Genomic DNA, 21,501 nt, shown 5'->3' on the forward strand with positions numbered 1-21,501 from the left:
CAGGATTTTCAAAGTCTGGTTGTAAAGAGACTCCAGCAGTTTGATGACTGCCTGCTCAGCTTGTCCCCAACATGCAATACAATACGACATGTGGGACAGTATCATAGCATGCATGAAAGTCTTTGCAGCATCCACAGACAGACAGCCTCTAATATACCGAAAGTTTATCCGATTATATTTTGAGGTTGAGACATGACTGATCAAACCACTCTGTAATCTTTCCCAAAGCATTCATTAACGTCTCAGCTGCTAACTCAGCAGTTTTTGCACAAGTATAAATGACCGTGTCATCAGCATACATTTGTAGATCTACACCATGGCACACCTGCGGAAGGTCGTTGACATAAAGACTGAATAACAGAGGCCCTAACACAGAACTGACAGACTGAAATTCTCAGATTCTCTGAAAAGAAAGAAGAGGATTTCAGTAAGAGAAACCTCAATGGCATTTGTAACAGCATTAAAAATGACAAATTTAGCCTTGAACCAGTAATTCTGCATTCTGTTGTACACAATAAACTTGTTTTTTTTTCTTTTTTAAATGTTTTTTTTGTGGATGTTTAATCAGTACTTCACTTCAATTTTATCACAGTCAACCGCTGCCACTTTGATAAAAGAGGCGAGTCATGGACGGGTTAAGTTAAGACTGTACACAAAAGGTGGACGTCACCCATTGGTTTGTGAACTACTGTTTTGAAGCCTTTAATCTGGAATTCATCCAGCAAGCAAGCGGTGGATATGACCGAGATGCTACACATGCCGATACAGTCATGACCTGTCATTTACAAAGCAGCCATGCCCTAAAGCACACCCTGCTTATTGTCTATTTTACTTTAAATGAGACGATAAATTCTAAAATGATTAAGACCATAAATTCACTAGTAAAATACTTATTGAGGTAATAAATTAAGGGAGAAGTTGGGCGATTCTCTAACAGGCTTCTGTACAATTGCACTTCTTTTTGTAGCCAGAGAAGTCGCCCCCTGCTGGCTGTTAGAATGAAGGTATGCAGGATTAAGGCACTTCCACATAGGCTTCATTTTTCAGACCCAGAGGCTACATTTATCTTTTATATAGAGTCCAGTGTTCAGATATGTTTTAGGTGAAGTTTTACAAGAGTAATTTTACATTGGAAACACTAGACACAAGTAACTTCTGTAGCTAATGGCACAGAGACCTACCAAAACTGTAATAAACATCTGCATGAGTATTGTGGTCTGCTGCTGGTCTGTTGATTTGCACACACAGGTTATTTGTCTCCTCACATGTATGCTCTGTCACATGTTCTTGAGTGGACAAAAACATGCTATAAAACAATGCTGGTAAAAGGTAGCCTGTAAATAGAACAAGTAGGTCACACTGGAGTGTTTAAAATCCAACATGTGCTTCCCTGTAAAACAAACCATGTTTTGGTACTTTTACAAATTCCTGACACAAGAACTCCTACAATCACATCAGACCTCAATCCTTGTCCGATTAATTAACACAGCAGCACAGACTGAGCCCTTGTTTGGCTAAATGATTAGTCTGCACTTTGGAAACTTCAGTCTAGACAGGCGTTAAAAAAGCCTAGCGGACAGTGGATGGATCATTAAACCTTGCTAGCTGGAACGTCAAGGGTTTAAATCATCCTGTTAAGAGGAGGAGGGTATTTTCACACATAAAACAATTTAAGGCAGCATTTGTGTTTTTGCAAGAGACACACATTTGTGGCTGTGATAGTGCTCGCCTGATGTGGCGGTGGGCGGGGCAGCACTTCCATTCCTCATTCCAAGCAAAAGCCAGGGAGTTTCAATCCTTGTTGACCAAAACATCCCTTTTGTGCATCACAATGTTCACACAAAGCGGCCCTTTTATCATTGTCTCAGGTAAGTTATATAATACAAAGATGGTGCTCACCAATGTTTATGCTCCAAATGTAAACGATGTGGGCTTTTTTGAACGCTTTGTTGCTTCTCTCCCGGATCTGAGCTCATACTCGCTTACACTTGGGGGGGATTTTAACTGCTGGTTAGATCCCGTGCTGGACCGTTCCTCTCCCAACCCAGACTCAGTTAGTAGGTCTGCCTCGCTCATTCAATCCTTTCTATCTGATTTTGGTGTTTCTGATGTGTGGCGTTTCCTTCATCCAAATAAGAGAGAGTACTCCTTTTTTTGCACATCCACCATACCTTCACTAGGATTGACTACTTTCTCATTGACAATGAACTGCTTATCAGGGCATAGTGATATCAGATCATGCTCCTGTTGCAATATCTCTGGCGCTACCTGACCTTCCTCAAATTAAAAAACACCGGCGCTTTAGTCTAGTAGTCTGGGATGCTCTTAAGGCGTACCTTGGGGGCAAATTATTTCCTACACTGTAAATATGAAACAAAACGCCCACAAAGAACAATTAGAATTAGCCAACCAAATTAAGGAAATAGACAAACAATATGCTCAAGTTAAAAACCCAGACTTGTCTAAAATGCGAGTGGAGCTTCAAACTAAATTTGATTTGGCCTCAACTCATCACATTGAACGCCAACTTTTGAGAAGTAAGAGTTTGTTTTATATCCATGCTGAAAAATCGGGGAAATTATTAGCTAACCAGCTGAGAGGACTCAAAGCCGGCATCAGACTATTCCAACTTCCCTTTTAAGATTGTGGAAAACAAATTCACTTACCTTGGTATTACAGTCACGAAAAAGCACAAGCGCCTTTTCAAAGAAGACTTTCTCACTCTGCTAAACCACACAAAACAGTACCTGACACAGTGGTCACCCCTTTCTACATCCTTGGTTGGCCGAATTAATTCCATCAAAATGAATATTCTCCCCAAATTTTTGTACATTTTTCAATCAATACCGACCTTCATTCCTAAATCATGCTTTGATACATTAGATTCTGTTATATCATCTTATATATGGAAGGGCAAGCGCCCTCGGCTAAATAAGGTCCATCTCCAGAAGCCTAGAGGAGAAGGGGGTATGGTGCTGCCTAATTTTCGTTTTTATTATTGGGCAGCCAATATCCGCTGTCTTACTTTTTGGTCATATTTTCATAATCGATCTGACTGCCCTACATGGGTGGCAATAGAGTTGGGTTCTGCTAAAAACTCTTCCAGGAATTAAGTACAATTGATCTACTTGTCCTGTTGATTATTTTATGTAAAAGTCTCGCTTGGAAATGATGGGTGGGTTGGGTGGGTTAGATAAGGTTTTTTGTTTTTTGTTTTTGTTTTTTGTTCTGTGTTGTGTTTTTACTCTCTCCCTACTGTGTATGGACAGGATTATCTTTCTTGTCTTGAGTTAACTGTGTATTTTACAAACTTCCTGTCATTATTTTATATCCGTACCATATATTTGTGGAAAAACTCAATAAAAATATCTTTGAGAAAAAAAAGCCTAGCTGTGTTTCTATGACAGAACCTGGCCAGATGACGTCAAACTCTCAGGCATGCACTGAATTCTGAATGTCAATAACCTTACTCTACTTGGCCAGGAAACCATTAACTTCTGAGAAGAGAAGGAGAGATGTGAGGGAGGGGGAGGAGGGCTGGTGAGGGGAGAAAAATGCATTGTGGCCAGGCCAAATTCTGGCTGTTTGAAAGAGGCTTATAAAAACAGAATGCATGTGTTCATTCCAAGGCTGTAAAGTCAGATTTGCAAAGTGCCTTTGTCCCTGAGTAAACTAAACGCTTTCTTTTCTCCATTAAAGAACTTGATTTGACCCAAAACTCGGCTAATTGCTCAGAGTACGGCTCTATGTCAGAGTCTGATGGTGCAGGGTTGGATACTGTCCATCATTAGACTACACCCAAGTAAATTTATAGCCTACTTTCAGTGGTTGGTGGACAAATCACTGCTCTCCCCTTTTAAGGTCATCTAACAGGGATCTGTTAGTATTTTCCAAATCCTAGCTGCCTTGAAACATGAAGGTGAATATGAGGAGGTTTGGGTTTTAAATATTGCTTTGTATATTATTATTATTATTACTTTGAATGTCACAGTTTGCAAAATATGAAAAAAGTGGCACAGTCACCATTTAACAAATGCATAATTTGGACTAAAATCAGAAAGATGCCGAGTTTTTTGTTTGGTTGTTTGTTTGTTTTTTTACATTAACCCCAATTTTATCCTTCTTACTCTATGTTAAAATAACATTAACAATCAGTAATGAGAACTTTTGTGTGGTGTCACCATGGCTTACCGTATGACCACGTCATATTTGTTGATGATGCTTCCCAGGGAGCTGTTTTTAATGGCAAAGCCGTTGCCGATGACTACACAGGTTCTGCATTCAAGGCTGTGGAGAAAAACACCACATACATAAACACACACTGTTGAAATGTGACACACTTGTGTTTTGCATAATTAGAGATGAAATGTCTCTCCAGAAACATAACCTACAACTCGTCATTAACGGAGGAACTGCACCTAAGGGTGGTGTTTTGACTGTACAAGGAATAGGAATAGCTACAGTATAGGGCCAGAATGTCTCTTTGACCAATCTCTCTGTGTGAGAAATGTTTCTTGTTGCACTTCACTTGACATTTGACAGTTATGTCTGTCCTGCAATATGGACTTACATCAGTGCACTGATATAAATTTTAACAAAAAATGCAATGAAATATAAATCTTGGTTGCAAAAATGCAATGTTGAGCTTTAGTATTATTTGCCAAGTTGGCAAAAGCATGTTCACACTTACTTTTCAATGTTGGCTGGCACCTGATAATTTGCAGTTACAGCGAGAACTTTCAATAGCAGCAGCTCTGGGAAGGAAAAAAGTAAGACTGAGTGAATACTTTGAATGCAGAGAACAGAGAATGTTTCGGTTGTATTAAGAGTTTAAAATCTGAGTGACACAAATCTAATGACAACAGATAGAGTGAAGCCTGTGATCTTCTTATCAAAGCACTTTAATGACATGAAAGCATCACTGATCTGAACTGAAAGTATAATCCAAAACTCAGACGCAGGATAGTAGAAAAGCTATTTTTATTTCATTTTTCGATTTAATTGAATTTAGTGGAAGTGTGCAAAGATGTGGCGATAAGTGTCCATAATCCCAGTCATCAATCAACCAGTATTAAATTAGTAAACTTAACAGAAAGAGGAGAGGATAATGTTCAGAGCGACATCAACATACCACTGCCCTTAATGCCATAAGGTAATGCCAGCTTGGACAGATGCTCCCGCCAGAAGAAATCCTCCAGTTTCAGAAAGAGCTGCGTCCGTCTGCTAATGCTGCATGAAAAGTGTCAGAGCAGGAATTACACATGAAACCGCACTGTACAGGGTTTCACTGTATAGATGAGATGTATTACAGGAGGCTTTGCGGCTGGAAGAGCCGGGGTAGGAATCAAGACAGCAAGGATGAAGAAAACCATTTGGAGTTTTTTGGCTAAAATAACCATCCAAGCACACAATAGACAATACCATCTGTGCTGCCAAACAGCACAGCGTTCATGCTAACACATGAAAAATTGCTTTATATGCTTGACTGATGCCTTTACTTTACCAAATGTTCTGGTATCCATTAAGCAGGTAAACCAGACTCATTATAAGAAAATCAGCCATTTACATTATGTCATTCAATAGCAATTTCCCTCATTAAAAGCCTCTGCTGGCACTTCTCTGCTGAGGAGAGGGGAAGGAAAACAATAACATTCACAGAGCCTGTGGAGGGAGACAAATGTGGCAGGTTGTAATATGTGAAACAGTTACTTTCCTGTGTTCGCTGGCTTCAGACTCCAGCTGTTTATGACCTACTGTCTTTGACAGTGAGTCTCTCAGACATTTATTACACTCCTGTGCCAGCTAGCACTCCGCGGGAGATCAGGATAAATCCTTGGGGAGGGGTCTAATTAGAGAAATGTCATTGTGATTGCCTGGAAGGTCTCCTTGTGACTGTAATGACTGATGTGAAAATACAAGCACGGACTTGCAACTTACTACAAATTATGCTCTTTTAAAGGGGTAAAGACAAGGATTATGGGTTTTAACGGTTTTAAAGGTCAAAGGGCAGGCAGTGGCAGGTCTAACAGTGAACTTTGACAAGGTTGAGACAAACCCCAGATAGAGACCATATCACTATTTTGTAACAGAACAGAGTTCACAAAAAGATCAGTAAATATACAGCTGAATAAGCTGATAATAGAACATTGGAAAAACAAATGAGAGGGGGCTTGGGGATGTGGAACAATGACTACATAACAAAACAGGCCATTGTCTACTCCCAAAAAAACTTTATCAAGAGCACATTCCGAGCAAACAATGTTTTTTATATCAACTCTCCCTCTCGGTCATTTAAGACATTCCACTTGTGTGACTGAAACTTACAATAATCATTATTTAGATGGAAAGTCTTTTTTTTAATAATAAGTTCTGTTTCTTCTCACTAAAATATGCTTTTTCTTCATGACTGGTAAAGAGCTGTCCATTTTCAAGGAAACTGGCACCTTATTTCATATAAAAATACTGGCACAACATCCTCCTTTAATAAGCTACCCACTCCCTTCACACAGACATGCCATTACTCACTTAAAGTTAAGGCTCTCCCACTTCTTCTGGGTTAGCCAGCCGCCACACAGCGACTTGCTACTGTTCAGAGACTTGCTGGTGCCTCCATAGCTGAAAGACAGACAATTACCACAACTGGCATGAAACTACTGCTGAGTCTATAAAACTGCAACGTGCCAGGAACTGGTTCCAGAATACTCAAAATGTGCAAGAATGGGCATGTGTGAGGGCCTCCGTTGACCAGCAGCTCAGACCACTTGATGATCAGAATGTGGGTTGTCTTACTGACTTTCAATGACTCAGCATTGCACAGACCTCAGGGGATTACGTCTTTACCAGAAACGGGCATTTCTGTGATTGTGTGACCTCAATATCAGAGCAATCAGGAAAGACTGAACGTCTGTGTTTGTGTAATTACCTCTGCAGTATGCCATTGGAACAGTAGTATGTGACGAAGGAGATGAAGAAGAGGAGAACTGGGAGAAGCCTAAGGCACCATGCTGCAGGACGGTGAACACAAGAATTAAAAATCAGGATCGTCGTTTTTACATGATGCACATCCTGGCTTCACTTTACGAGTGATGCTTCAAGTTTTCTTAAGCTTCATGTACACTGACTAACCAAATGACAAAAAGTAATAGGCAGCTTTGAATCAAAAAAACAAAACCTTCTGCCATCCCATTTGAAGCAGGTGTGCAGCCTGTAACAGTGTGGGTACTGAAAAATGATACTGAAATGAATATTAACAGCATTTCTGCAAGTGCCACTTGCTATTTAGAGACAAACGCACGGGTTTACAGGAAACTGTCCATCAGAAATGGTCTCAATTTGAGAACAAAGAGTGAAACTCACAAATTAAGGAAAATCATTTGAATTTGAAACTGTGTAAATACCACCTGAAGACTTAAGAAAAACTTACATGATTAGAATTGAAGCAAATTAGAATTTAGAGTTAATGTGCACTGTAACCATTCGTGCTGGGAGCCTGATTTAATTTTGACCAAAAGCGAGCAACTGAATGAGTTTTGGAAAAGCCCTGCTGAGTTGCCAAAAGCCAGGAAGTTTAAGCATATCATCATTAAATTATCCTGCTGTGTAAGACTGCTGTACTCATGCTCTCTTCTTTTTCCATACTGTGCAATAACATGTTTACGGTCCTGGTATACTATTGAACTTTTGGCAGATCTGTATGGCAACTCTGTGATTTCAAATCAAAGCTTATAATACATAATCTAGTAATGAGAAGTTATGAACTCCTCCTCAACCAGTACATCTATACTAAGCCATGAAGCATTAAAACCAATAGACATCTAAAAGGACAGTTTAAGTACTGGGGGAGTAAATCTTTCATTTTCTTTTTGAGGATTAGATAAGAAGATTAATGCCACATGCATTCGCCCGTTTAATATAAAGTTGCAGCTTTGTACAGACACTGGAAACAGTGGAATACAGGAAGTCTGACTCAGTCCAAAGTGAACAGAATCCATCTATCTGCACCTTAAAGCTCACTGACATCGTTGACATGCTTTCCATTCTACAGTGGCAGGGCTCCAGACTCAGTACAGGATGGTACTAACCAGTCTTGCATGCTGATGACTGAAAGTTTATCGAGTCTTGTATTCGCAAAATATTTTATTAGGAAAATACAGAAATTTTGTCAGCAGTCTTTCCCTGGAGGTTGCCTGATATTCCTCCTATAAACTATGCACTGGATGGCTTTACAATCAACCCGTTCTACGTCACCAGTCTTTTTTTTTTTTTTTTGTCAGTTTGAGTTCCTCTTTTTTTCCCTATGTTAGAGACAGAGTTGAACTTTCCCTTTATTCAGCAACTACTCTCCTCTGACTACAAGCAACTTCACATTTTCAGACTTAAACAGCACACTTTTTCTTCTTCTTCTCTGGCCTTGGCGATATCTCCCCGCCTGCACCTGCACTCTCATCCTCAGCTGTGTCAGGGCTGGGACCTCTCCTTGAATCTTCCTCTCCACCAGCCTCCTCCTATCTCTGCTCATTTTGTTTTTGTAAAACAATCGGCCCTAAACCGCTTCATCTTTGGAACCCTAAAACGGCTAAATGCCGTTTCTCACGTCAGGCTGGTTGGGAGAAACTGAGTGAATCAGTGAAGAACAGAAAGTACTACTTTAAACCACATTGGCTAATGTGGTTACTACCCTTGCCAGCCTAAGGACCACATGCACTGGCATGAATGCAATAATGTGAAATTTTACTTCAAAAAATGGTTGCACATGCAAACATTTTGGATGGAGTCTGGAGTATGTTAAACTGTGATCTCAAGGTTAATACTGACATCATTCTGTGGTATAACCTAATAGAAAACACACTTGTTTTGATGTAATTGATACAATTATTAAGTTTTGAAAAGAAAAAGTGTATTTGGCATCCGTAATCATCTCACATGTTTTGTTTTCACAGCAAAAAGCTTACTTTTAGTTGCCTTCTGGGACATCTTCACATGTTCCTTGGTCCTCTCATGTCCACACAGACCTCATCCTGGGCACAGAAAGGAGAAACACCTCCTTAAAAACGGCTCTATAAATAGCATCCTCTGCTTCTGAAAAGATGATCCGAAACTAGAACAACTAGCAAATGAAATGCTCCTCAGCTACCCTCACACACACAGATGCAAATACGTTGAATTGAAAAGGCTTGCTGATGAGGCTGAAGAGTGAATTTGGAATCTCATTGGAACAGAAGCAATTAAGTTAAAACCAGAAGAGACAGAGAGTATAGAGCAATACAGGAATACAGATAGAAGCTGAGAGAGAGGAGGGCAGCAGATGAAGGCCGATCAGTTTAAGAGGATCATGTTGCACTGATACACAGACTGCTCCCTGGACTGAAGGATATACTGCATCAGCTTCAGCACCGTGCGCCTGGTTCATGCTTTACAGAGTTCAGATTATGGCTTAGATCAGCTTAAACGGCATTTAACTCTACACACATCTGACTATTTATTGCACAATGCATCTTATCCACATCTCTCCTGTTCGTGACAAGCAGAGGCCTTCAAAAAGGGTTGCACTAAGTATGCCTGACACTGCTTTGGAACCAACACATCACTCAAAATCAATAGTAAACTGAAGGAGTGCACAGCTGAATGTCAATTTTCAGAAATGTGTCCGTGCACTTGCTACATTGCAAGAACAGTAATGCGATACCGCTGTAAATCTATTAGTAACTCATGCTCGTCCAGACTTGGAGACAGTGAAACCACATGATCGATTAACACCACCACAGGGATGTTGTGCACATTTTACTCTGCAGAAATATGGACAGTGCAGCCCCTGCCTGTAAAACTAAATAGTCATTTCACAACATAAAATGCGGTATGACACTGCTTCCTCCTGAATCAGGGTGTAGCTTCTTGGAGTTATCATGGAGTGGGTGTGTTTTCATCCTGAACAGGATATGAGGCCGAGCTGTGTTTGTTTCCGAAGTTATTGTTTAGGAAATGACGAAAACACAGAAGAATGCGGACAGGAGCAAACTTCAAATGAATCTTTTTTTTCTTGTATGAAACAAGAAGGATGATTTCTCTTCCTTGCCTCTGTTGTGCTGCACAGGGTCCACGTGGTATCTGGATTCAGTGTTGTGCTGAGCTGTGAGGCCTTAGTTGTGTTCAGTGTGTTCATTAACCCATTCTTCAACTGACAGGCAGTCTAGTAATTGCTCCAAACACAATGTCAAAACATCTTCTAGTCCCAGCCTTAGATGTGAGGATATGCTGCTGTTCTCAGCTGAATAACTTTGGGTTTTGAGCTGTTGGTCAGACCAAACAAACAGTCCAAACACGTCACACTTATTAATGGCCATTTTCACATTTTACAGACTCCCAATTCAACACATCTTTGATTTAATAAAAAAAACTATGATTATTAAAATAATCATACGTTGCAGCTAATCATTTTACAATTTCTTAAAATGCTGCTGTTACAAATTAGCAGATCCAATTAGTACAGATTCCCCTAACACACTTTATCATTATCACATGGCTAAATACTCATCTCACATCATCTCACCTTTTCCCTCTTTCATTTCAAAAGATTGGATCCCCAGTGGTTCAGATATAATGGGTGCAGGCTTCTCCCTGTAGTAAAAAACAAACAAACCAAAATAAATCAGACATACTAAAGCAGCTGTAGAATATCGGCACAGTTAACATGTTATTCTCCTCGTTTGTCACTTGTCTCTGCACCTAATGAGAGACATAATGTAAAACTGCATTGGATGGTGGTTCATTGGGTAATGGAACTAGGTTCTGGGATGCAGCGGAGCCACATCATTAATGATATACACCCCATTAAAATGCACATACTGTACGCTATCTTTAGATGAAGCTTCAGATGTCAGTCGCCCTTCTTTCCGCTTTCGTCTTATGGAATATATTGTATTTAATAAACAACAGTGACACACATAAGCTGTTTTTCCAGCTTCTGAGATATAGTGATGTGCTGCTTTTCTCTGCTCTTTGAATATATTTGGGGTGTGAACAATGTGATTGTACGTGGGTGATGCATTTTCCATTTCAGGCAGATTTTATGGACAGAACAAGTCTAAGAAGTCTAAGAAACCACAAAAGTAACTCAAAATACACTGCCGTTCAAAGGTTTGGGGTCACCCAGACCGTTCCATGTTTTCCATGAAAACTCACACTTTTATTCATGTGCTAACATAATTGCACAAAGATTTTCTAATCATCAATTAGCCTTTCAACACGATTAGCTAACACAATGTAGCATTAGAACACAGGAGTGATGGTTGCTGGAAATGTTCCTCTGTACCCCTATGTAGATATTCCATTAAAAATCAGCCATTTCCAGCTAGAATAGTCATTTACCACATTAACAATGTCTAGACTGTATTTCTGATTCATTTAATGTTATCTTCATTGAAAAGAACTGCTTTTCTTTCAAAAATAAGGACATTTCTAAGTGACCCCAAACTTTTGAACGGTAATGTATATACTAATGAAAATAATCACATGCAGCCCAACATGTAACCCATCAGCATCCATTTTAAATTACTATATCACCCCCAGCGTGCTCTTTTCCGCCTCTTGAAGATGAAGCAGTTACAACAGCTGGCATACTGCAGTTCCCAGGACCATAAAGCACAAAAAAGCACAAGTTCTCCTCAACAAACACCGCAGGCAACACAAGAGCAGAGCAGCACAATAGCTGAGATACAGTTTGTGGGAATAGAGGGATGGAAGGAAGGAGGGGGGTCAGACTGGATGGATGACTGACATGACAAAAAGTCCGGAAGTTGTTACAGACCAACAGAGCAGAGGCAGAGTACGGTTTAGTCCCGTCAGATGTGCCACCACAGATGTTCTCAAAGCATCGCCGCGAGTCTAACCGTGGATCACGAAAGAAATGTAGACAGACCACTAAAAGAGCTCAGCAACACACTGTAGTGATTAAAGATGAGTCAGGCAGCTACCACGAAACAACGCAGTGGAAGTAATTCCGGTAAAGGCACTCCATGGGAAATTTGTTGTCAGTGATGTACTGGTTAAAGCTGCTTCCTCCCAAATTCCCAAGGAAGGTGAGAGCTGAGAAGGCCAATGCTGTAGGTACTTAGCATTAATGGAGACTTCAGCTAACGTCAATCATTATGGCAGTTACTCGAGACAAATATTTATGTTGACATACTTTGAAGGTATATGTGGTTTTTCAAGGTATTATAGTCTGATTTTGAGTAAAAATATACACAAAAATCACTGTTCATCAGCACTAATCAATATTTCCTACAAATGAATGTATGATGTTTGTGTCATGTGTTTATTTTGGGTTGCTGTGAGAACATGTCTTCACACAAACACACAGACACCACCATGATGTCACTGTGCCATCAATCATCTCTGAACACAGGACACAAGGCCACACAGATTTACTGGGTCGATTGTGAATGGCTAAAGTCCTTGCAACACGGTCAGCTCGGACAAATGATGAGTCAAAATGACCTTTCCTCTGAAAGCCTTCTCCACCTACCGGCTGATATCTCTGAACCACAGACACACTGGCAAAGAATATCACATGTGCTTTCTGCTCACAATAGAAAATCACCTCTAAAACACATAATCCTAGAACTTAATCCAGTCAGAAGCACTAAATCTGGTGCCCATTTGTAACATTTTTTTTCCCCATTTACAGAGAAAGGCTTTCAAAGAAATTGCAGGCTTTAATGAACCTCTTTTTCCTTCCTGAAAGCATCTGCATGGGGAAATGTGCCTTCAGGGAGCTACAGTGTGTGGAATGTACAGTAGATGAGACCTGCTGGGTTTTTGTGGCAGTCATGGTGAGGACAATTTAGGTTCTAGGATGTGGTTTGTTCTCGATATCCTGATGTTCTTTGTCGACTTCCACACTCCCAGATTGCAGACTGCTTCAATAGTGAAAGATTTTATCATGAATTCAGGCTGCATCTCTCAACAGTTCCACATACAGACACAAGTGGACCAAACCACTTGACTGTTTTTGCTTTTACTCAATATGCAAGCCTCTCTTCCAGATACTCATAAACATGCACTGTTCATGGACAGTGGTTCCCTATGGTGTAATTTTATAGTTCGGCTTTGTGGAAGTAAGCAAGCAGTCTAAATGCAGACTAATTTATATATGGCTGAATCAAACAAATGAAGGAGTACGTGAAAAATAATAAATAGCTCAAAAAGTCTGCACATTTTTGAATTAGCTACCTAAATCAATGGTTAAAGTAGCTAAAATTAACGATTAAATAAGTGAAATAGCTAACTTTAATGGATAACTGCTTAAGTAACTTGGATAAATTGTTCATGTAGTGACCTAAAAGTAAAGAATTAGCACTTCAAAAAGCAAAATGTCATTTGCTAATGGTTGAAATAATTAGCTAAATAAATCGTTGAAGTAGTTAGCCAAATTTAATGGATAAGTGGTTGAAGTAGCAAAGATAAATGGTTGGTTTCAAGTTCGCCAGGGTCTTACCCAAAGCTACATTTATGATGTGTTGACCACATATGAGCCTTGTCACAGTCTTAGATCCTCAGGTGGACCCTTCTGGTCGTTGCTTTGATGTGAGGTTTACTTTTAGCTTTATTTAGTTTTAGTGTTCTATTTTGTATTGTATCCTGTCTATTTTACATGTCCTCATTTGTTTTATTTTACTTTTAGCTGTCTGGTTCTTTGGTGTGATGTCATCTCTCTAATTCTTTAATTCTCTAACTTTTTTGATTTTTAATTTCTAACGTTAACCTTCAATCTTATTCTTTCATTTTTTAAACTGCCTAGTTCCTTTGTTTTTTTATGATCGCTAATCTAGCTAATTATGAATTTAATTTATTATCATTTTTACTATTTATTTTAATTGACTGCTCTGATTTGTTTCCTATATCTTGTTTGATTTTCTCTGCTGCATGTTTTAACTGTCAACACTGTTCTTAAGGATGCTATATATATAAAAAAAAGTCATTATTATTATTTTCAGTATTTATTTCAATAGTTTGGACAAAGGGTTCAAGTAGTGAATGGTAATGAACAAACAGTCTGAATAGTTAAAATGTCATCAGCAACGGTTGGAATCTTACAATATTTGGAGTAATAGTATCTGTTTTGTTATCTATTTCTTCTATTTCTCATTATAGGCAAATACAATTGCCTTGCAATATAAGGAAACCCTTGTTTCACAGCAAGTTCATTAAGGTTACATCTCAGCTCATGCTATCAAATCAAATCTTCATACAGCTTTTTTTAGCCAGCAGCATATGATTCATGGTCTGATTCAAGTTCTTAATGATGGCAACAGGGCGTCATGCTAAAATGAATGTTAAAATTAAATAAGCTATGGGTCTTGAGATGAAAAGACAGAATGAAGATTCAAGTAAAGATTTCTATGTTATCATCTTGGCACTGCAAACAGTGCAGTTGTATAGTTATAAAAATAACCATGTAGTATTGTGTGTCTGTGTGTGTAGCACTTCCTGGCATACACACAGACTGGTGACTCAGTAATTAGTCCTACTCACTTCTTTGGAAATCAATGTGGTCTTTATTAGCTACGTGGAAGAGAAAGTTTGCCTAAGTCGCAGCTTTGGCATGAACTCACCATTTCAAGTTGGTCATCGCAGCCTTTTCAGACAGTAAACCAAGGTAGTGTGTCACAATTGCATGGGAAGAACAAGTAAGAAAGCATCTGATCACAGTAACAGCTGGTGCAGTAAAAAGGCTGATAGCTGCTCTCAGCTGTAAATACATGATAAAAGGAATATACATTTCATTGAGGACATGGTTACCAACTCGCTGACAAAAATATACGTATCGCATGAGATAATGTGCAGACTACAATACAGAACCTGTATAACAGTGAGTATTGAAATGCATAAAGAAAACAGTGGCCAGATTTCCTTGTGGAAGGCTGCTTGACGAGGTTTGAGGTGTAGGAAAAAGCCTCATTTGTTTATAGTGCTGACCATGAGATGGTGTGCTGTGTTTGGGGAGGAAAATCTGGGAGGTCTAATCTGAGTGTTCTGCAGTGAGACAAAAATGAAAATAAAAGTGAACCCCCCCCAAAAAAAGACTAAAATTCCTTCTTTATTGTGAACACCTGCTACTTCTTATTAGAATAACCATTCTTCCATATATTAGTGGCTGTAATGGTCCATTTGGGGAACCAGAAGCCAGAATTTGATGTAAACGGCTTCACTGCTTCTGACAGCCCCGATCGCCACCACCTCTCTTGTTTACATAAACAAATTAGGCAGATTTATTTAGGAATATGCAGTAAGTGAGTACATTCTAAACTTTTACAATACAGTTGTTTTAGAAAGGACTCTCCTACAAAACAGGGCGCTAGGGTTAGTTGCTTCTGTCACTTTGTGCATATTCCCATTCAAATTTGCAGATGACCACAAGCCAGCTGTCTACTTTAGCCCAGTTACATTCGGGCTACACAAATACTCTGTCCTGTCATGGAGATAAATTGGCCTAATTCACTGACAATAATTTGTTTTGAAAAATCTGCGTAAACCCCCTCTATGGCTCACGGACACCAGTGGGCTTTCACTACAATGACCGGAGTGGCACAGTCAGAGCATGATCGCATTTGTCTGATATGGAGGTTTCGAGGGCGGATGTGTATTCATCATGTTGTTCAAGCCAGACTAATTGATTCAAGCAGGAATGAGTCACTCCTGCAAAAAGGTGCATATCATGCGTTTCAGCTGATTTGCTACAAGTTGCCATGTGCTAAATATCTCTAAGCCCCATTAAATCCAACATCTGTGGTGGAAAATAAATAAACAAATAAAAATCTCTTTAACGTAGCCTCTGCTACACCGCCTGATAACCTGAAGACAGGTTATGTCCTCGTGGAGTTCCTATTCATCGCGACACACTATTATAACGAAGAGCCCACACAAAAACGAAGACAGGAAAAAATTCAACAAGGAAATGTAGTGGTGCCAGTGGATCAGTAATCCATATAATTCTCACTAATCCCAAACCGCTGTATAATAAACCTTCTGACACAACTTCAGTCCCCACTTCTATGCGGTTTGAACACAGTCAGTTTAATGTGCCTCATGCAATGACAGCAAACGTCCCAGATCAAACCTTATTTCTGAGACTTCTTACATTCCGCCACACCTCCAACAAAAAGGTTAAACGTCTGCTATATTGTCTTTTATGGTGTGAAAAACGATGTCCTGATCCAGCTGTGAAGATCAGTGGCACAGAGCCAGACAGGAACAAGGATCTTCAGGTTAAGAGCTCTTAAATGAGCATCTATTCTTGGTGGGTATATTGTTCAGTCTGCTGCTGCTGCTACACAGAAGTGGTTCATCACCTTAATACCTACAGAAACCAGTTTGATTGAAATTGCCAGCATATTGATGTGTTCAGCACAGCCATTAGTTGTGTTTTTTCTTTCCTCAGCCAGCCTGCAGTGGACTTATTCAAGGACAAGTGCTTCGCAGCAGAGGCACTGCTGCAGAGAGAAGACAGGATCAGCCAACTAATTTCCTCAGAGTTGCCACCCAAAAATATTAGAAATCATCATTAAATGGAACATTAAAAACTCTGTTGCAACTCTGCTGTTGAAAAACATAGCTGAAGTGTACAATTTTAAATGCAACGTCAAAATTTGCAGCCATAATCAGCACGGACATCAAAAGCACCAGTTCAATCCCATTTCCAGATGAAAAGAGTAACTTAATTTAACAATGCCAAGGCAGCTCCTGAGCTTCTGAGCTCCCCAGTCTATCAGGGCCTGATTGAGCTGCTGAGATATTCCATTTACACCAGGAGTCTGGTGGCACACTGCCAGACTGTAACTTATTTTCTGCTTCAACTTAATGTCACTGATCACTGGGCACATAACTGTCTGGGGTTGAAAAAAAATGCACTAATTCAAGTCATCACGCTGCACAAAATCCCCTCCTTGTCTATGCCATGCCATGTCCTGCCCATCTAACCACAGGACACCAACAAAAACCACTGACACGCACGCACAAATCAAAGAGCCCAGCAGCCAAATGAAATGTGACATCTTGTGATCCAATGAGGCCAGTTACACAGATCGGATCACTGTTGTTTTATGCGTCCCAACAAGCGTACAAAACTCACTAACACGCAGCGGACACTTCATGCGTGCTCGAAAACGAGGCTTACTTACCAGCAGCCTGCCCGAACAGATGAGGTTTATCCCGTGGGGCGACCTTGTTGTACTGTAAAGTGATGTTGCAACCAAGTTCACGTTGCTTTTGGTGACATTCGCTGCGTGGGAAAAACGAGAAATCTGTCCGCGGCGCGCACACACGGGCAGAAGCAGTGATGTGATGACGGCATCAAAGCTCATCGCTCTGAACAATGTACGAAACGTCCACGCAAATCACATGGTGGCGGTTTACTGTCGGTCTCACTGGGCATGGGCTCTCGCATGCAGATAGCGGTTTACAGGAACGCTTTCTCTCTGTTACAGCGCGTTCCCTTTCCTCTCTGGCGCAGGGACGCATGCGCACGTCGCTGCGCGCACTGGGTCGCTGGAGAGGAGAGTTCCAAATTCCAGGAGTGCAACAAAAAAAAAAAAGAAAGAAAGAAAGAAAAAAAAGGGACAAGTCGAAACTTCATGGCTCGTGGTGAATATTTGTCCTGCGGCCGTGTCAATCCGCCCCAAACTGGACTTTTATCCCAGAGGGAAGAACATCTGGAAAGTCTTTCCTCCTGGCTGTGATTTTTTTTAAACCTCTGAATGCAACAGATAACAGAGGGAAAGCAGTGGAAACGCAGGGCTAAAAGAGGGAGCTCGGTTCTTTCATTATGACTAATGAGAGTAAACAGATGTTACAAGTCATTCATAAAAAAATGCATATATAAAAATATGTTATTTTAAAGCTTGTTCTGGTATTAACTTGCATTTCTATTGACTCTGCAGGTAGCCTCAGTGTGACCAGGAACACCTGTGGCCTGTGGATTTTAGTGGTTTGATGGTTTTGGTGGTGCTTGAGTTAATTATTATAATCATATTGTATTTTTTCAGACACCAACACCACTGATTTTACTGATATTTTATGCTTATTTGATTTGACCTCAGAAAAAAATCCCTTGTATGCTAGTCCTCTTGCATCTTCCTGTTTTTTTGTTTGTTTTGTTTTGTCTTTCTGTGGCCACAAGCAACTGATAGCAATATATAGTTCTTGTTATAGCACTCATTATGCATCAATGTATAACTTTCACTTCAATTTTGAAACTTTTAAAGGTGGGTTTATTTTCAACTATTAATGAGCAGCTATACTATATTTGAATATATGAACCTTCAAAGCAGGCTAAGGAGCAATATAAGTTGTCTGAAAAAACAACCAAGCTAAAAAGTATGATAATTGCCTCTTGAGTGAAGTTGAAACAGGAAGTAGTGTAAAATACAAGTTATTCAGATAAAGCAGAAGTGCCTAAAAGTAATTGTTGAGTTTCTGACTGTGAACAAGATCAGCTGCAGCTTCTATTTTCTCATGTATGGAAAGATATAAAAAATTAAAATGAGCTTTCACCTGAATTTCAGTCATCCAAGTTCCTGTTATCTTAACCACTGTTAAATATTAACTAGGAATCGAATCATTCACCTGACATTTATGGATGCTTTACACTGAGTAATCGTACATTCTGATCAAAACATTTCTAGCCACTTGTTGAGGCCAGTGATTCCATTTTCCCAGACAGCCGAGAAGTGTTCAGTCTCCTGTAGCGGGCACTTATCAAGCTCCATCCTCAACTCCTGTGGGTTTGTTTTGTCTATGTCACATCTGTGTTGTGAGACAAGAATGTCTGTAATGAAAGGAGAAGCCTCGCGTCGCATGCTGACTCCTGAAATAGCTTTTACCTACGAAAATCCACACTTTCTCATATTTTTGCTTTTTAGCATGACAAATGCAACGTAAAGGGGCTTTATTTGGGGAGTGTCTTGGCTGCACACTGCTATTATAGTTCATTCTTAACTAACTTTGACCCAGGCAGATCTTGACTCATCCAAATACCATGGCTGTATAAATTCAGCCCTCATGTGACCTGAAACTGATAGGGCTGGTGTCCAAGTGCACATGTTAACAAACTCGTCCACACCAGTGATCCTCTGCAAATTGTGATGATTTGCCCAAACCCTCCTCAGTCTGACTGTATATTTTTCCCAGAGATACCAGCATCTGGAGAGCGTTGTTGCAGTTGGCTGTGATTTTGTACATTTTTGTGTTTGTAGAGGAGATAACGGACTGAGACCGAAGGATAAGATCAGTCTGAGCATATATCAGTTTTATCCCAAATGTAGAGGAGATATTTATTATTTTTAATCAACAATGCATTTTAAATTAAATATCTCCTCTATCAGTTGGTGACAAAATTGTGTTGCACAATTTTAAAACTGAAGATTACATGTTAAACAAATGTTTGCTGGCTCAGAAACAAGGACAATGTTCAGGATCTGTAAACAACCTGCTTTACACGGAGGATAATCCCACTGCAACATGTTTTAACAAATTCTAGCATCCATAACTAAGGTCTAATTTGGCAAACAATAAATACCTTAAATTCTTTTTGGAATAAATTAAGAAAATAAACATTTAAACACATGGGATCCTACTTAAATCTTAATTTAGAAAAAGTAGCTGTGAAGAAGAGACATGTAAGGGGATTTTTTGGTTTGTTTTTCAAATGAATAAGTTTAACATGCTTTGTTTACAGTTTCGTTTTCACATGATTTTCCATAAAAATTGTATGCAGGTCCTCTCCACCATTCAAGGTGAGGAAGGTAGCCAAGGAGCAGGACTTAGTACAGACATAAAAATGGATACAGTATCTGTGGGTTTAGCTCATTTTGCATTTTGTTCATAAAATCATTGTGCTGCTGAACATGACTTGGAGCCTTCCTCATTTCTCACTGCACTGTATGATCAACATTCACTCAAAACCCAGTAAAATGTTTGGATCCCCTGCTCTCCTTTAATTACCCAGCTGGCTCTTCACTGTAGCACAGCCAGCTGAATTTACTCACCACAGATAGAAGCGTCCAGGTCAGTGCCACCGCACCCAGTGCAGACCACCGTGGTGACTAACAGCTGAATGCTTTTCCAAATACTGTTGGTGGTCCAAAGCACGCCAGCTTGCCATTCAGGGGCCTGAACTTTCTCTTCTCATTCACTTCTTACTTCAAGTTGAAAGTTCTGCGATGCCTCAGCCCAGCATGCCTGTTCAGGGGCTTTCCACTCTGAATCAGTGTGAATCTTGTCAGCTATTTTTAGATTTGGTGTTAAGTCCGGATATAGTTCACTTTACACTTCAGACCACTTGTACCCTGAGAAATTGTCATCTTAGCCAGACTTTAGTATACTGTTTCCAGGTTAGAATTCATCTAATTATGTCAGGTTAAAAAAGTGGTACTAAAAATAACATTGATTGTGGCATTCTGGGGTTACAGTAGTTTGCACATTTTTACAATTTTACTACACTGCCCAGCCAAAAAAAAAAGTTGCACACTCTAATATTTTGTTGGACTGCCTTTAGCTTTGAGTGTGGCACTCATTCACTATGGTATCATTTCTACAAGCTTCTGCAATGTCACAGCATTTATTTCTGTCCAGAGATGCATTCATTTTCTACCAAGATCTTATATTGATGATGGGAGAGTCAGACCGCTGTGCAAAATCCAGAACATCCCCAAGATTCTTAGTGGGGCTGAGGTCTGGACTCTGTGGAGGACAATCCATGTGTGAAAGTGATGTCTCATTCTCCCTGAACCACTCATTCACAATGTGAGCCTCATGAATCCTGGCATCGTCATCTTGGAACTTGGCCATACCATCAGGGAAGAAAAACTCCACTGATGGAAAGTCATGGTCATTCAGTATATTCAGGTAGTCAGGTGACCTCATTCTTTGGGAACATAACATTTCTGAACCTGACCAACCCCAGATCATAACTCTAACCCCCACAGGCTTGTAGGAACTAGACATGATGAGGACATCACTTCATCTGCCTCTCTTCTTACCCTGATGCTCCCATCACTTTGGAACAGGGTAAATCTGGACTCATCAGACCACATGACTGACCTCATTTGTTCCTCAAAGATGATGGTTCACCACTATCCTTACAGGTTTTAATAATGCGTTGGATGGTTCTTAACCTGATTTTAGTAATTTCAGAAATCTCCTCAGTTGTTTTCTTTGCTTGATGCAGGCCAATAATTTGATTCTTCTGAGACAGATTAACATCCTTTCCATGACCACAGGATATGTCTTCCAACATGGTTGTTTAAGAAATGAGAAGCTCCTCCCTGCATCAGCTAGAGTTAAATAAGTTGTTGCCCTGCGACATATTCATCACTGCAGTAATTATCCAATGGAAGGCTCTTACCTATTTGCTTAGTTAAATCCAGGGCATGACTTCTTTTTTTTTTTTGGCCAAGCAGTGTATTTCAACTGTGGAAGATTTCCCACACAAGCTACGTGGCGTAACCG

General features: G+C 39.9%; 1 protein-coding gene across 2 annotated transcripts in view; it reads right to left on the minus strand.

Moving 5' to 3' along the window:
* The window catches only part of st3gal4 (ST3 beta-galactoside alpha-2,3-sialyltransferase 4), a 28,315-nt gene extending 10,712 nt beyond the window's left edge, over positions 1-17,603 (minus strand). The window contains exons 1-8 of one of the 2 annotated variants that reach the window (XM_035948609.2): positions 17,175-17,603; positions 10,547-10,614; positions 8,952-9,017; positions 6,923-7,004; positions 6,526-6,615; positions 5,132-5,229; positions 4,691-4,754; positions 4,192-4,287 (exon numbers count right to left, since the gene is read on the minus strand). In XM_035948609.2, the coding sequence (XP_035804502.1) occupies positions 4,192-4,287; positions 4,691-4,754; positions 5,132-5,229; positions 6,526-6,615; positions 6,923-7,004; positions 8,952-8,973 (452 nt within the window). In that variant the 5' untranslated portion in view covers positions 8,974-9,017; positions 10,547-10,614; positions 17,175-17,603. The remainder of the gene's footprint in view (positions 1-4,191; positions 4,288-4,690; positions 4,755-5,131; positions 5,230-6,525; positions 6,616-6,922; positions 7,005-8,951; positions 9,018-10,546; positions 10,615-17,174) is intronic. The other variant, XM_055012365.1, reaches the window with a different exon arrangement.
* Positions 17,604-21,501: the final 3,898 nt, after the last annotated feature.

Source organism: Amphiprion ocellaris, chromosome 7, assembly GCF_022539595.1.
Source record: "Amphiprion ocellaris isolate individual 3 ecotype Okinawa chromosome 7, ASM2253959v1, whole genome shotgun sequence".
Classification (NCBI taxonomy): Eukaryota; Metazoa; Chordata; class Actinopteri; family Pomacentridae; genus Amphiprion; species Amphiprion ocellaris.